The 15490-nt window shown below is 31.3% G+C and overlaps 4 protein-coding genes across 6 annotated transcripts; 2 read left to right on the forward strand and 2 right to left on the reverse strand.

Annotated features, from left to right (window-relative positions):
• Positions 1-389: 389 nt before the first annotated feature.
• On the forward strand, positions 390-6137 carry LOC143184363 (rho GTPase-activating protein 44). Of its 3 annotated transcripts, XM_076386543.1 has the most exons (10): positions 414-1027; positions 1416-1569; positions 2237-2522; positions 2609-2833; positions 2914-3211; positions 3283-3522; positions 3657-4456; positions 4524-4699; positions 4953-5000; positions 5079-6137. In XM_076386543.1, the coding sequence occupies exons 1-10, from the start codon at positions 975-977 to the stop codon at positions 5370-5372; spliced, it is 2574 nt and encodes an 857-aa protein (XP_076242658.1). In that variant the 5' UTR covers positions 414-974; the 3' UTR covers positions 5373-6137. The 3 variants fall into 3 exon arrangements, with proteins under 3 accessions (XP_076242659.1, XP_076242658.1, XP_076242657.1); XM_076386544.1 differs by lacking the exons at positions 4953-5000; positions 5079-6137 and adding an exon at positions 4776-4939 and having other exon boundaries at positions 390-1027; XM_076386542.1 differs by having other exon boundaries at positions 417-1027; positions 4953-6137.
• A 722-nt stretch (positions 6138-6859) lies between these two features.
• On the reverse strand, positions 6860-7780 carry LOC143184366 (acyl-CoA-binding domain-containing protein 6). Its single transcript, XM_076386549.1, has one exon. The coding sequence runs from the start codon at positions 7627-7629 to the stop codon at positions 6934-6936; it is 696 nt and encodes a 231-aa protein (XP_076242664.1). The 5' UTR covers positions 7630-7780; the 3' UTR covers positions 6860-6933.
• LOC143184365 (histone-arginine methyltransferase METTL23) lies at positions 7779-9063 on the reverse strand. Its single transcript, XM_076386548.1, has 2 exons — positions 8756-9063; positions 7779-8509 (listed from the first exon to the last, which is right to left on the reverse strand). Exons 1-2 carry the CDS (start codon positions 8918-8920, stop codon positions 7925-7927), a joined length of 750 nt encoding a protein of 249 aa, XP_076242663.1. The 5' UTR covers positions 8921-9063; the 3' UTR covers positions 7779-7924.
• Positions 9064-10252: 1189 nt separating this feature from the next.
• Sirt7 (sirtuin 7) lies at positions 10253-12502 on the forward strand. The gene is made up of 4 exons (XM_076386547.1): positions 10253-10367; positions 10515-10612; positions 10798-11013; positions 11097-12502. The coding sequence occupies exons 1-4, from the start codon at positions 10269-10271 to the stop codon at positions 12241-12243; spliced, it is 1560 nt and encodes a 519-aa protein (XP_076242662.1). The 5' UTR covers positions 10253-10268; the 3' UTR covers positions 12244-12502.
• The last annotated feature ends 2988 nt before the right edge of the window (positions 12503-15490 follow it).

Below are 15490 nucleotides of genomic sequence, written 5' to 3' on the forward strand. Positions count from 1 at the left end.
ATATTCATTTAATGCAAAAAAAAGTATCTATTTGTCAAACAATCGAACCGCGAAAGGGTTATGTTATGACGTAATATCTATCACCAAGAAACGCACACGAAACTGCCATTACTCTAAGCGTCGCCAGATGGCGTAAATCGCTGAATAATAGGGTGGGGATATCTCTTCTATGTATGCACATGTGCATAGTGTCGATGCAGCTAAAATCATCTAATAAAATATATACAGTATTCTACATTTATAATAAATCGTTTATTATGAATGAAGTCCAGATTCATTCTTAATATTATAACAGTTTTTCGATACGAGTCAATTTGGCTCGAACGATGTTCAGTGCAGCAATTATTTCGATTGTACACCACAGTTAAATTTCCCGCCTTAAGAGTAATTACATATTCTAAAACGGAGAATCTTTGAGAGCAACAAGAATGGCCGACCGTGATCTGTAAAAACTCATTGAGTGGTCTGTTAATGGATGGCACGATGAAAATATAAAAACTGCTTAGAGCTTGATAAAGTGAAAGAGATTAAAATTGTGACAAAGTACGTAATGTGATCGAAACCTGTGCTGTTTGTACGTGTTAAATGATAAGTGGCGAATAGCGATTTACAATGTCGTGATTAAAATTTATAACATTTTGACACGTTTACAAATCTGAGAAATAAAGTGTTGGATATTCAGTTAATGTTTGGAAGTGAACATTCACTAATGTTGAATACAAATATATAGAATTGAAATATATCATTCGTTCAGGGAGGGTGTGAGATCATTGTATAAACATGTTCAATTATCAGTGGAATATTATGAAGAATTCCCTTTTCCTGTCAAACCTTTATATTTTTACCATTGTATGAGTATACTAAAAATGAATACCTATGGACGCTGTTAAAATAAACAAGTGACAAGTATTTGTATCAAAAATAGACTGAAATATAACTTTGTTCGTATAATAAGCAATAATTGCTTATCAATCATGAAGAAACAGTTTTTCAGAGTTAAACAACTCGCCGATCAAACATTTTCGAGGTAATTATTTTGTATTTTAATTCAGATTCTATGTAAATCATGGTGAATTTTATTTGCTTTTTATTGGATCATTCTCTGTATCTTTTTTAAAATTCTAAACAATTATGAACAAATGAATTTCTTGTCAGTAATGCATGAAATACAGAAATGGATCAGATAAATAATTTGAGATCTTAAAATTGAATACAGAGACAGTAAAATGTAATATTTAATACTGGTGTTTGCAATTTTAAGGTTAAGTATTTCAATGGAGTTTCCCCAATAAAAGCAAATATGGTACATCAAAATAGCTCATGAATCAGACAGTCTTAAGATGAAATAACTTTGCATAGTTCATTCAACTGATATTTATAGAAGTGTAAAATTTTATTATATATCATTTTTTTAGAGCTGGCAAAACAGAAGTGCTTACAGATGATTTGCAAGCTGCTGATAAACATGTTGAACAGATTAGACTAGCTCTCATTGGATTAAGCAAAAGACTTGGTAATCCACCAAGTCAAACAGTAACCCAAGATGTTGCTTTCAAGGAAAAAAAATTGGTAATTTATTTAATAGCAATTACGATTCTTTATAAAGTCTATATGTACTAACAGCTTTTATAAAGTTCAAATGTAAACTTTATGTAGTGAAATATGTAGTGTCAGTTTAATTACAGTTAATTGCATAAGCATTTGTCCATCTATCGGATTTAGATGATGATAATAATATAAGATAAATAAAATAAATAAAAGATACAAGATAAAGTGTTTAAACTTTAAAGTCATTATAAAGTCTTTAACTCATTACACACATGTATTAAGAAAAAAATCACCAACGAAAAAGAAATGGGCTTGGGCTAAAAATTGTATTTGACTGAACAAGCCCTTTTGATGACTCACTAATTCCAATTCCTGATATTGACACATTCAAAACATGGATAAGATCTGCTGTGATAACTGTGATTCAAGTTATGTTAACCAAAATATGACAAGAGGTCAAATATAAATTGGAACAACAATTGATGCAAATGTAGAAGCTTACTAGTTCAGGAAAAAACTCCTTGAGCTGAAATAAATTTGTACCCAGATCATTTGTTCTTCACTACTGCAGTTTTTGCTTGATAAATTCTTTGTGATAAATACATAAACGTTTAAACATCTGATTGTTTACATGTAAATGTAAATTTTTATCTTCTTTATGTGTTTTACCTAATATTATTTATTTCAGAAAAAATGTCCAGAATATGTATTAGGTCAAACAATGTTAGAAAATGTTCCTGAGGATGGTCTTATGGGGTATACGCTTAGAGAATGTGGACATGCACAATTGCGTTTAGCAAATGAAATGATTGAACATGAAGCAAAAGTTGAACAATATGTAGCAAGTCCCCTTCAACATATTTTAGAAACTGATGTACCAAATATATTAAAACATAAGAGAAATTTAGCTCGTTTAATTTTGGATATGGATAGTGTAAGGACGAGATATCACCAAGCAAGCAAACACAGTGCAAGTAATAAGAGTTTTCAGTATATTACTGACAAATTATTTCTTTGAAAGCTATGTCTAAATGTGTTAAATAATATTCTCATGGGACAGGTGCAGGTGCAGCAAAAGTAGATAATTTAAGGGAAGAATTAGAAGAGGCAGAAGCTAAAGTTGAACAATGTAGAGATCAATTAGCAGCAGAAATGTTTCAACTTATGTCACGAGAAACTGAATTAGCACATACTATTATTCAGTACATAAAACTTCAAAGAGCTTATCATGAAAGTGCATTACATTGCCTTGAGGATCTTATTCCTGGATTAGAAAGTTATATTAGTAAGTACATTATATATTTTTATCTTTAGCAATGAAAGTATTCTGTAAGCAAGGTCTTTTACTTTATTTCCTAATTGCAGATGATAATGAAATGAAACCAGTGTATGGTTATCCGCTTGAAGAACACCTAAGAGTGACCAATAGGAAAATTGCATTGCCTATCCAATTGTGCGTATCTGCATTATTACGATTAGGTATGGAAGAAGAAGGACTATTTAGGATAGCAGGCGCTGCATCAAAATCACGACGAATTAAATTAAGTCTGGATGCATGTTGCCTTACGTTACCAACTGCATTGGAGTATAAAGATCCACATGTAATAGCTGGTGCGCTTAAATCATATTTACGAGAGCTGCCCGAGCCTCTTTTAACATACAAGTAAGTGTAAACACATTTTTCTTATTACAACAAAATATAGCACTATATATAATTATTATGTTATTTTAAAGATTGTATTCTGAATGGATGGCAGCTGCAAAGATAACCCATAACGATGCAAGATTAAGAGCACTTTGGGAAGTATTACATAAATTGCCACCTGCAAATTTAGAAAATTTACGCTTCCTAATTAAATTTTTGGCGGTGCTCACTAAAAATCAAGATATAAATAAGATGTCGCCACAAAATATTGCAATTGTAATTGCGCCTAATTTAATATGGAGTCCCCAAGAGGATGTAAATACAATGGTGTAAGAACATGTTTTCTAAATGATTATTGCAAAATAATGTAATTTGTTTATGTACTCTAAACGTTGATGATAATTTGTAAGAACAAGATTTATATGATAATTTACTACTTATATTATATTTGTTATTTTTTCAGAATGAATATGAGTACAGCTAATAATTCTAGTCTTATAGTGGATCAGTTGATCACATATGCAAATTGGTTTTTTCCTGGTGAGATAGATTTTGATCGCGATTTGGATATCGATATTACTAATGGTTCAGAAGTTCAAACCACAAGTATACGTCGTTGTATTTCCAATAGCAGTCTCAGTGATCATGGTGAAAGCCCTCCACAAGGTAGTCCTAAGCCAGCAGCTCGTAGAAAAAACAAACCAGCACCTACACCACCAAACAGTACTACGCCAGATAAGCATGATAGAAAACCTGACGATAAACCACCACCTACTCCTGATAAACCACCTAGACCTTTAACGTCCGCGACTCTCAATCGTATGACACATAAAACACACAAAAATGAAGTAATAAACAATGAATTGTTAACTAAACATGAAAATAATATAGAAAAACAAGATGGCAGTACAGAGATAGAAATCAAAAAACAAATTAATGAAGCAAATGCAGTTGTAGATTCCTCCAACTGTTCAGAAAGTAGCATTGAAACGCAAAACGAATCGCTTGACATAAGTGCAGAATCAGAGAAAAATAATCAAGACACTCAAAAACACGAGAAAAAGTCTAACACACCTATTATTCTTGAAAAAAATACTACGATGCATACGCCGTGCAATAAGTCAGTTATAGAAGCTGAGAATTTAGAACTTTCTGCGCATAAACTGAAATTAGTACATACAGACAAACCACATCCTTCTACGTTAGAAAGACGAAAACCAGTAGCTGCGCCAAGGAATATAGCCAATATAATGCATAGTACAGGTAAATATTATTAACGATTTTTACTCGTTAAGAGAATACCAAATTGTTAACTGTTTTAACTTGTTAGAAGAAACAGTTGAACTACGTAAAAGGCTTGAGAATAATAGTTCTACCCCTCCAAGTACATTCGATAGAAGTAGCAAACCAGCTATACCAGAACGACCTGCTGGTTTGATTCGACCTTCGAGCCTCATCAGGCAACAGCCACGGCACAGTAATGAAAACTTAGACACTGAAACAGGGGTGAGTATCGAGGCTTGTTAAACAGCATTTCGTTTTAGTATTACATGTGTGGGATAATTTTTTAAAATAAATGTAGTTACTGCCAGTGGACTCCACAAATATCAATGCCTGGATTTTACATTTTGAAATACAATAACGTAAGCTATGAATAAAGTGCAAAATGAACGTGTTAATTATCATCTGTCTTCGAAATTTCGAAACGTACTGTGATTTCTAAAATTATTAATGTCGACCTTTTTTTAACAACCTATAGCCTTTAACTTTGGAAAGGGCTCATGTATACTCAGTGGACAAACAACAGGTCAGTATAATACAAGTGCGTGGAAATGGCAATGTGGTCTTGGACGACAACAATGGCAACACGGCTTCGAACTTACAGAGGAGCCCCAGTGTAGGTAGCCGTCCTTCGTCTATGTCTTTATACGGCGAGCGATCAGAAAAGCCAGCAAATTTGAGTACACCGGAACAAACGAAAGCTCACGTGAGGACGAGATCAGAAGGAAACATAATCGACGTCCAAACACAAACTGAAACAGTATTAGTCCTTAAATCGCCGCAACAACCTGTACCAGTTTCTCCGAGATTTCATCAAAGACCTCCAAGACCGCAACCACCGCCACCACCACCGCCTACAGTACGACCTAAATCGGAACAAGAGAGTACTAATCTTTAACAGCAGCTGTAAAAAAAAAGGAGATTATCATATTCGTAAATGTACTTTTTAAAAAAAATAACTAATATTTTAAAAAATCAAGACTCTATTTCTTATAAAATGATACGGCATTATGGAAATGACTGCAAAGAACCCCTAACTAAATAATGTAAGTTTTGTAAATTTCTTTCATTTTAATGTATATTAAAAGAGTTAATAAGAGCATTCAAATCGATAGTATATTTGAAATATAAATTCGCTTTTAAAGATTTTGAAGTATGTATATTCCGTATGTTCCTGAAAAGAGAAACTATTGAAAATAGTAAGAATGAAGAAGGACATACGGTGTCAAGATTAAAAATTGATATTTTTTTAGAATTGTATCTTAACATTAACTCGAGAAGTTGTATCTAATTTCTATATTTAATTTTGATCTTTTTGCAAATTATAAACTTTTATACCTGTTATAATAATAATAATGAAAAGATATTAGAAAAATAAGAAAATAATTTGTCGTTTAACTTCTGATTTAATATACCCTTTCCACCCCTTTCTGTGAGAATGCATGTATGAAGTTAACAAGCTCTATACATTCATCAAACAAAGAAATCAACTTCGACATGGGAGTGATCTGCAGATGGAGGAATTTGCTTTATCGAGTCACTGAGAAAGACTCACTCGCCTTGAAGGATAGAAAGAGAGATCCGATTTGCTACACTGCTGATGTGCTAATTCGTTAATTGTAAGTATAGAATCTAACATGTGTTTAATTCTCATCCAGCTACACGTCGGCCTGAGGACTCTTTTTCTCGAAAATTGAACAGTAGAAAGATAATCATCGGTAGACTATGAATATTTATGCCCTTATAGAAAATTTAAATGAATTGAAATGGAGATAACAATGCAAAAATTTCAGTAGTATAATAAAAAGGGTACTCTGAGTTCCAGGGTGATCAAATAGAATTCCCTTCATTATGCTACTAACTCACAATTTTCATAAATTATGTATATTATCTAATCAGATAACAATAAAGTTTTGTAGAGATATTTAAAGATATACAATAGTTTATGCTGAAATGAAAGGAAGCATATCAAACATCTGTAAAAATAACTTTTGTATGCGTTTTCAAAAGGATTGATTCTAGAATCTATGTCAGTCAGATATTTTTACTCCTTTTAGTGAGTACTGAAAGTTCCTAAAATTTCAGATGCTTTTTTTTTGAACACCTTGTAAATTATTTTAATGAGAAAAGTTACAAATCTTTACTTTCTACATCTGTCAATTTATAATTACTTGTAAACAAAATACATTATTTCACTTATGTTTAAATATGTTAAAAAGCATATTGTAATAAGTTTCATGTGGATGTGTAAACAATTTAAGTTGTTTGTAACAAGAACAAGTTGTGCATATATCTAAAGAGAGCTTATAAGAGTAGTTGTGAGTGCAATGAAAACTTTCAGAAAATCTATTTGTATGTAAATAAAAAAAATGTAAAACAATGGAGTTCCGTTTTGAAATAACGTCATTTCTGTTGAATTTATTCAATATATTTATATTTGTGAACAAACGTCACTATTGTCATTTCACATCCTGTAAATATGCTATTATATTTTCAGCTGCAATGTCTTTGGGTGTTGCACCATCATTATCCTCTATAAGTTGAGCTCCAATAGAAAGCAAATATATTACAACATCTAGATGTCCACATGATGCTGCATAATGCAATGGCGTTTGTCCATCTCCATCTTGTGAATTTACATTAGCTCCTGTTTTTATTAAATATTCTATGATGCTTATATGACCTCGATCTGCAGCCCAATGTATGGGCAACAGACCTTCAGTATCCATTACGCTTACAAGTTTTGGTTCTTTATCTAACAATTCTTGCACTTTTTGTTCATGGCCTTCTTTTACCCAGTCCAAGAAAGTTTTATCCACATCGTGTACTTCTTCTTCTGTATTTATTAAGCGACTTATAGCAACCCATCCACAAGATTCAGATTTTACATCTTCTTCCCAAGAAGGATTTATTTTGCTTAATTCTTGTATGTAATTATCCATAGCATCATCATGGCTCATATTATTGAGATTATTCCATGCTTCCCACTTTTGCCTTGATTGCATTTGATACCAATTAGGCTTTGGTATATTACAAGGTCCAACTGTAGCTTGCTTGTACAAAGCATAGAACTTTAAGAGTTCATTGGAATTTAATTTTGATGCTAAGGTTTGCAAATAAGTAGCAGCCTTATTGAATCTTTCTTCAAGAGTCATTGTGCAGAATTTCTTTATTTTCTGTATTTTCGTCGTTTTTACTATTTGACTGTTGTACAAGAAACACTTTACAGTTTTCTAGAACATGATTTTTGTTAAGTACATTATTTACTGTTAATTCATCAGAAAACTGTACAACTCCAGTGCCTGTGCTGATACCATTTTCATCAAATATTATGGTTGCTTTTCTGAGATTACCAAATACTGAAAAGTATTTTTCAAGCTCAGCGCAAGAAACGGTCCATGGTATGTTACGTACATAGACTAAATTTTTCATTGCTATGGCAAGAGCTTTTTAAGTAGCACGCTGTATACTTAACAAATGGATAGTATGATCTTGCATTAAATTGTGTATATTTATATCAGAATCTGTACTAAGTCCATTCAATGATATATGTGTACATGTAAGGTTCCATTTATTTAGCAGATGTTCTATAGACCAATCTGCACTGCGTTCCTGATAAGTGCACAGAAATTTTGCGTTTGGATTTTTTTCCAATAAGAAGGCTACTGTAACAACTATATCCTCAAATACTGCTGGTTCATAGAAACAGTCGGATCCAAGAATTAAATCTAATGGTCCAATGGAAAACAAACTAGACAAAAATAATCCCCATGTTATACCAACAATTTTGACTTGCGACAAAATACCATTTAGTTCACAACTCCTTCTTATATGTTGTAAACTTTTAGGTAGATTAGCAGAATCACTTAAAGTAACGATAGCGCCACATTTACTAGCCAAAATTCCAGGAAGGGCTGTACCCGATCCAAGTTCTAAAACTCTTTTCCCATTAAGTTCTTCTTTGTGTTCCCAAAGAAACCAAGCTAATACAGGTGCAGAAGGCCACGTATAAGAACTATAACTAGCCTGAAGTAACTACAACAAACAAGTATTATGAAAAATAAGTAAAAACGAAATATTTAAATATAATAACATTATTAAAAAATCCTTTAGTTACAAGATCTGAACACTTATCTCAAGAAAATATTATATAATTTATATATATACAAATCATTTTAAAGAAATAGAACATAACCAAAAACTCGTAATACCAGTAGCAAACGAGAAAGTATGTTAAATCACTATTTTCTATGTCAATATTATTGTAAAAAATTTGGTTACCTCCGGTATGTATATTTCTAAACTTTCGTTACACTGCACGTTATCCTGCGTTTTCCGAGAGGTGAATAAAAATTTTTTCACTTGCTCAGGGGCAATTCCATCGGACATTAGGCTGTGCGTAAATGGACTAATACACCGTGAAATACTTTCATCTAAACCTGGCATGACTAATTTTCAGCTCATTTGCACTAACATTCCTTTCATTCTGATTTCCATTATTAAATCTACACTGAACTGTTTTTAGCTAGCATGTAAAATCTAAATGAAGAATCTAATTTAATCTAATAACTTTTTTATGCAGAGTTGTCGATTCTCACCAAACAATGAATGATACAATGCGTAATGCTATTTCACTTTGGAAATGGAGGGAATGATATTAAAGAAGCGAAGAAACTGAAAGAATTTGTATTTTATTAAATACTTATGCTTTTAAGATGAAGTCTAATAAAAAAATGTCCCATACAAAAGTTTCTTCTTTTTTCCCCGTAGAATAAGAATCTGTGAATGAAAAAATAGAGGTTTCTATTTGAAAAAAATGTTGATCTTCAAATAATCTTAAAAACACTCAACAAAGTAAACAATAGATAAGATAGTTGTATTTCCTCCCTTGAAACCATGAAACTTTTGTATTTAACATTTATCATGAAAATATGCTGTTTTCGAGGTACTTTGTTGCAAAGTTTTCAAATGAACACCCCGTATATGAATATTAAAAACTGGGAGCTGGGAGCCGCGATTGGAAGCTATAAGAATGGAGGGGTCATTCATTTTCTCCATACATTTTTACATGAATTCTATTTGACAAAAATTTTCCTATAGATTAAAGTATAAAACACTGCTGAAAATTTGATAACGAAATTTGTATTATATAATGTACGTTTCTTATCAAATCTCATTTCTCATCAATTTTTACATTCCTAAGTGCCCAGGTATTTTTTGGCGTTTCATTACAGCACAGATGAAGACACAACTAAAGTATAGCTAAAAAGCGAATTATATACAAACTTGTATATTTTATCTAAACTAATTGTATTCTAAACATTAAAGAACACATTTCGTAATTAATATCATTTCTTTTCTACTGTTATATAGCAGTATGGATATTTTCTTGCACTATCGCGCAGGTGTAGATATTACAAGCGCGAAATATGAATTTACAAAACAAACGAAGCATACCATACTTTGTAAATAGTACAATAAATATAAAGATTTTAAGAACAGAAAATTAGTGACATTTCTTTTAAAGAATAGAAGCTTAAAAAATGCGCAAATTTCAATATCATAAATAATTTAGAAATGTATATTTATATATATTTTCTAAAATATTTATATATTTTTATAATTTATACCATATTTTGAATAACTACTTATAGTTTATACAAATATGTAATAGTAGAATAAAATGGTGTTACAATGAAAATGTTTATTTGAATAAATTTAACATTTATTATCGTTTAACAATGTTCACTGACAATCAGTACGATACTGACGTGAGTACTCGTCTTGATTAAAGATGGAGGAGACTGCTAACGAGAAGTTCCTATCAAGAAGGCGTTCTGCTGCTCTCAAAGGTTTAAAAATTAAAGACGAACGTGTAGCAACTTTGAAAAGAGTACGTAGATAATTTATGCGTTAACTAATTACAATTATTCGGTTGCAATCTTCAACGAAAATTTTTAAGAATTTTCCGGTGTTCTGAAATTGAATGTATTGTAAACAACTCCTGTATAAGCAATGCTCTATTCCTTGTTCTCTTTAGGTAGCTGCAATTTTGCAAAAATCCGAAATAAATCGGACTGCGGAGGAAACAGAAATACTCATTTCTTGTAGTGACGTAGTGAAAGAGGTTAATTTAAGGTATAGCCATTTTGAAAATCATTGATTTGTGGGTAATTTATTTCATTGTTATATTGTAACATGTATGTTGTAAATGAAAAGTTACGTGAATTTTAGTAATTATTAAAAATTGCAAATATAAATTTTAATAGAAAATTTTTTATCAAATAATTTGATGATATAAAATTGAATGATTAATGTACTAGACAAGAAAAAAGGCACAGAGTGAAAGCGAGATTGGAAGAAGTAGAAGATGCACCAGAAATTTTGGAAGAGAAGTGTATACGATTGGCTGCAGCAATTAGTAGAGCAACATCATTGGCTGTTTATACTGGTGCTGGCATTAGTACAGCTGCTTCCATTCCAGATTACAGAGGAACAAATGGTGTTTGGACTCGTTTACAACAGGGAAAAGATATTGGGTAATAAGAAACTATGATTCTATCTACTTTGTGGGATATTAACATTGTCTATAAATTTAAATTAACTTTTCATATGCTTACAGAAATCATGACTTGAGTCTAGCAGAGCCAACACTAACTCATATGGCCCTTTATGCTCTCTACAAAGCACGAATTTTGAAACATGTAGTTTCTCAGAATTGTGATGGACTTCATTTACGTAGTGGTATTCCTCGTACACTCTTGTCTGAAGTTCATGGGAATATGTATGTGGAAGTTTGTAGAACATGTAAACCATTTAGAGAATACTGGAGATTGTTTGATGTTACTGAAAAGACAGCTAGATATTCTCATGGAACTGGTAGATTATGTCATACATGTAATGCTGTCTTGCAAGATTCGATTGTTCATTTTGGTGAAAGAGGCAATCTTCCATGGCCAATTAACTGGAATGGTGCGACAAGGGCAGCAAAACAAGCTGATGTTATTTTATGTTTAGGTTCTAGTTTAAAAGTTTTGAAGAAATACCCATGGTTGTGGCAGATGGACAGACCAATTCATAAACGTCCATCTCTGTACATTGTAAATTTACAGTGGACTCCGAAAGATGAGAATGCAGTTTTGAAAATAAATGGAAAATGCGATGAAGTCATGAAAAGAGTTATGTCTCACCTTGGGTTGGAAGTACCACAGTACAATCGTGCCAAGGATCCTATTTTTTTCCATGCTGTACGACTTACAAGTAATGAACAACATACAACAAGTCAGCCTTGCTTGGAAGAGCCACCAACTATTGTTAAGAAGGAGTTAAGTGAAATCAGTGATCAAAGACTTTGTGAAGGTATTGCACCCCAAACCAAAGAAGATTGTATCTCACCCAAAAAAATAACTCAAACAGTGTCTGCTTATCCAGCACCATTTTTTGCTGCATTACCATTTTTATCTATGGGTCTACCATTTCCACCAATGTATATGTGTCCTCAGTTAACACCGTTGTTTTATTATCCATTCATACAAATACCAGATATGAACATAAACATGCCAAAACCTGAGCCAGCTTGTACCTTTTGTATGGAGAATGAAGGTTCACTTACATGTTTGTACTATCAAAAAGAAACTGATACTTCTACGTTAATAGGATCTGAAGATACGAAAACGTTAGTAATTCATACAGATTCACCGATAGTGTCTGCTAAAAATCCTGGCTGGTTCGGTAAAGGGTATCGTAAAGGCATGAAAAAAAAGCGGTAGCATTTACTTTGTTTAATTTGGTACATGATTTTTCTTTTCTTTGTTATTATGTGAATGTATAATGTATGGTATAATAATGTATGTAAATGTTTGATGCCTCCATATCATGATGAAATCTATGTATGCACTTTACAAATGTGTAACGACTTACTTCCAGTATCTAAACTTTAATCAAATTAAAATTACGAGAATAGTTTGTAAAATTTAAATCATAGGTAATTTATTAATATTAATGAATTAATTAATCTCATTAGTGAAATTCCATACAAATTTGAATTCAATAATAAATTGATTGATTTAGTGACTCTTTAAATTTTATCAATCTAATTAAGCAATTAATTACTTTTCATTCTAACTCTAATGATTGTTTTTTTTTTTTTTTAATGAAATGGCTTTGATTTGCAATCATTATTAGATATATATTATGATTCTAAAATACAAGGTTCTATTTAAATAGTTAAATGCTGTAATGTAAATTACGATAAATTTGTATTGTAACCAAAGCGACAATTTTAAAGTATTTTTTTTTTTTTATTACTTAATTTGTACAAATGAATTAATTATTTCTTTTCTATGAAAGGCGGGCGTACAAAATTTACATGTACACAATTTTTTACTTTTTTTGATTATATCATTATTTCGTCATTCCAGGTTTATAAGTATCAAATAATGCAATATACATGCAATAAAATCAATTTATAGACTTGAACACGTAAGTTCATATCAACACTTATTTTGTGTTGGTTGTAAGATAGAATAAGATAAAAAAATTAATTTAACACCTAATATTTATTGTTAACTGACTGTTTTACTTGATTCATTACAAAATTTAGAGACATTTAGAAGTTTATAGAAGTTTTATATCATAAATGCATTTATGTAAAGACTTTTTTTAAATTTACCTCTTTGATTTTTGTCATATTGCTTATTTCAGAAATAGGTGATCAATCTGTAATAGTGTGTTCTATTCATTACGGATGGAAGAAGATTATAAGTAGTTGGATATAACTTGATAACATTAGAGACAACTCTGAATGTGTGGACTGAGACATATAATGAAAGGTTCTTCTCAATAATATTCAGTTATACAAACATTTTGTGTTTACTACAGTATCAATATAATGATATTATGTTAAAGCATTTCTATTCACAACATTGATACGAACATTTCTCAAATTAATGTTTTAAAAATAATTAAAGATATTGACAAATTTTTATAGAACCTTAAATGTTGTCATATAAAGCAATAAAAGTGCTGAACAACAGTGCAAGTAAAGTAAGTGAGAAATGTCTGTATGAATAAAATTGTACAAAATTTAGATCAGGGGATGATTTCAATAGCAAGTTATTCCATCTGATCTTATGCATTACCATTATTTAATTTTTATTATTTCTAAGTATTTATCACTCTATATCTGATAGAGATTTTTTCAGTGTTCCATTATAAGAAGAAAGTATTTATATGTTGAGAGGAAAGCAATCTTAAACTTATATTTATATGGCATTTTTCCACCATTAAGGTGAGTGGCATATGATTTTAAAGATTGACCACATATTCCTAATACATATAATAAATTAGCTTCTCAAAATTAATTAATTAATATAAAATGTATTGCAAATATATATCTCCTTTTCAAATACGTACATATATTGCAAGGAATTATTTCCTTTACAACTACTTACATATTTCAATTGTATAAGAAAAGCTGTAAGCATTGTATGCTAGCATTGATATAAATATATACTCTATTAAGATTATTTAGATTTTGTACATGAAACTTTCAAAAGCATCATACATTGAATGTTTTTGTATCTAGCAGTTGTTATATTTATTTATGTTTTATTTATATAAATAAATACATTTATATTGTAACGAAATATAATGAAATATTACAATTATTTTTTGTTTTATAATAAATTTTATACTCAACTATTTTCACATTATTCATTTATTAATTTTATTAGTTGTATTTTTTCGTATAATTGATTGATAGATATATAAAATATCTATTTTAAAACTGAATGTAACTTATTTACCGATACTTGTAACTTTGTAACATTTTTAATTTCAAAACATTTGCTACATCAAATTTGTATCTATGCAGTTCGCTATAAAATTGTTACAGTTACACATGCTATAGTCAATTCTTGTTATATGTTCATCGCTCGCGACCGGTCAGGAATATTTATCGCATATAGGGTAGGCAATTCATATCTCGTTTGAACTCGAGCCGATTATTTGTTTAAGCGATAGCGTCGAGCATGCACTCGTTTCTCAATTCCTTTTCGACAACGACAGTCGACAATAGAAGGAAAGAACAATTCCGAGAAACAGTGAGAATCAATAAAAAGAATGAATATTTTATCTCGATATAATAACCCGATAATCAATCGCTCAATAATTCACAACTAACTTTTGATATACAGTACGCGACTACGATAAAACTCATATCATTTTACGTAAATTTAGGAATCTAATCTTACAATTAGTCTTCGGCGACTAAGAATTCATATTGTACAAAAGATCTTCGAGAAACGAGAAATTCAGAAAACCTCAAATATTCTCTTGAAAATATTTCCTTCCCAAAACGTCTCGTTTCTCTAAGACACCCTGTATATTAGATCTAACGAAGTAAGCATTTGGTCAGAACGAAGTGGATCGGCAGTAATTGGGCTAATTAGTCGTGTGGATACATTACCGAAAAAAGCAAGAACAATCGAAGTGAGGGAGAGTGGTGAGCAGAGGAGCTGTGGAATGAGTAGAAGAGATCAACAAAGGAGGAAGTACGTAAGCAAGGAGCAGTGACGTAACCTTGATAATGCATCAAAAGATTAGCTTGCCGATTGCCCTGGTGATAATGTAGAGCTCAATTAATATAATTATCGATTACACCGCGCTGCGATCTTCGCACTCTCGCGGAGGGTCACGTGCCTTCCATTTCGCCAGTCTGCTTCTAGCTCGACTTTTAAGGCTTGTCCAGATTAGTCAAGCTACTGGAATTCAAGTCACCTGGTTTTGGTCACTTGGTTCAAGTCACTAGCTTGATATCAGGTTCGTGTTCGTACGAGTCAAGTTAGTTAAGAAACTTATTCATGTTGGTGAAGTTATTTGGATTCAAGCAGCTTACATTGATCAAGTTGCATTCAAGTAGCTTGATTAATCTGAACGAGCCTTTAGATCAATTCCAAATACACATCTACAATAATTCGTTTGTTAAACCAAATATTAATGTCCCATAAGACTATG

This window comes from Calliopsis andreniformis, chromosome 10 (assembly GCF_051401765.1).
Source record: "Calliopsis andreniformis isolate RMS-2024a chromosome 10, iyCalAndr_principal, whole genome shotgun sequence".
Taxonomy (NCBI): Eukaryota; Metazoa; Arthropoda; class Insecta; order Hymenoptera; family Andrenidae; genus Calliopsis; species Calliopsis andreniformis.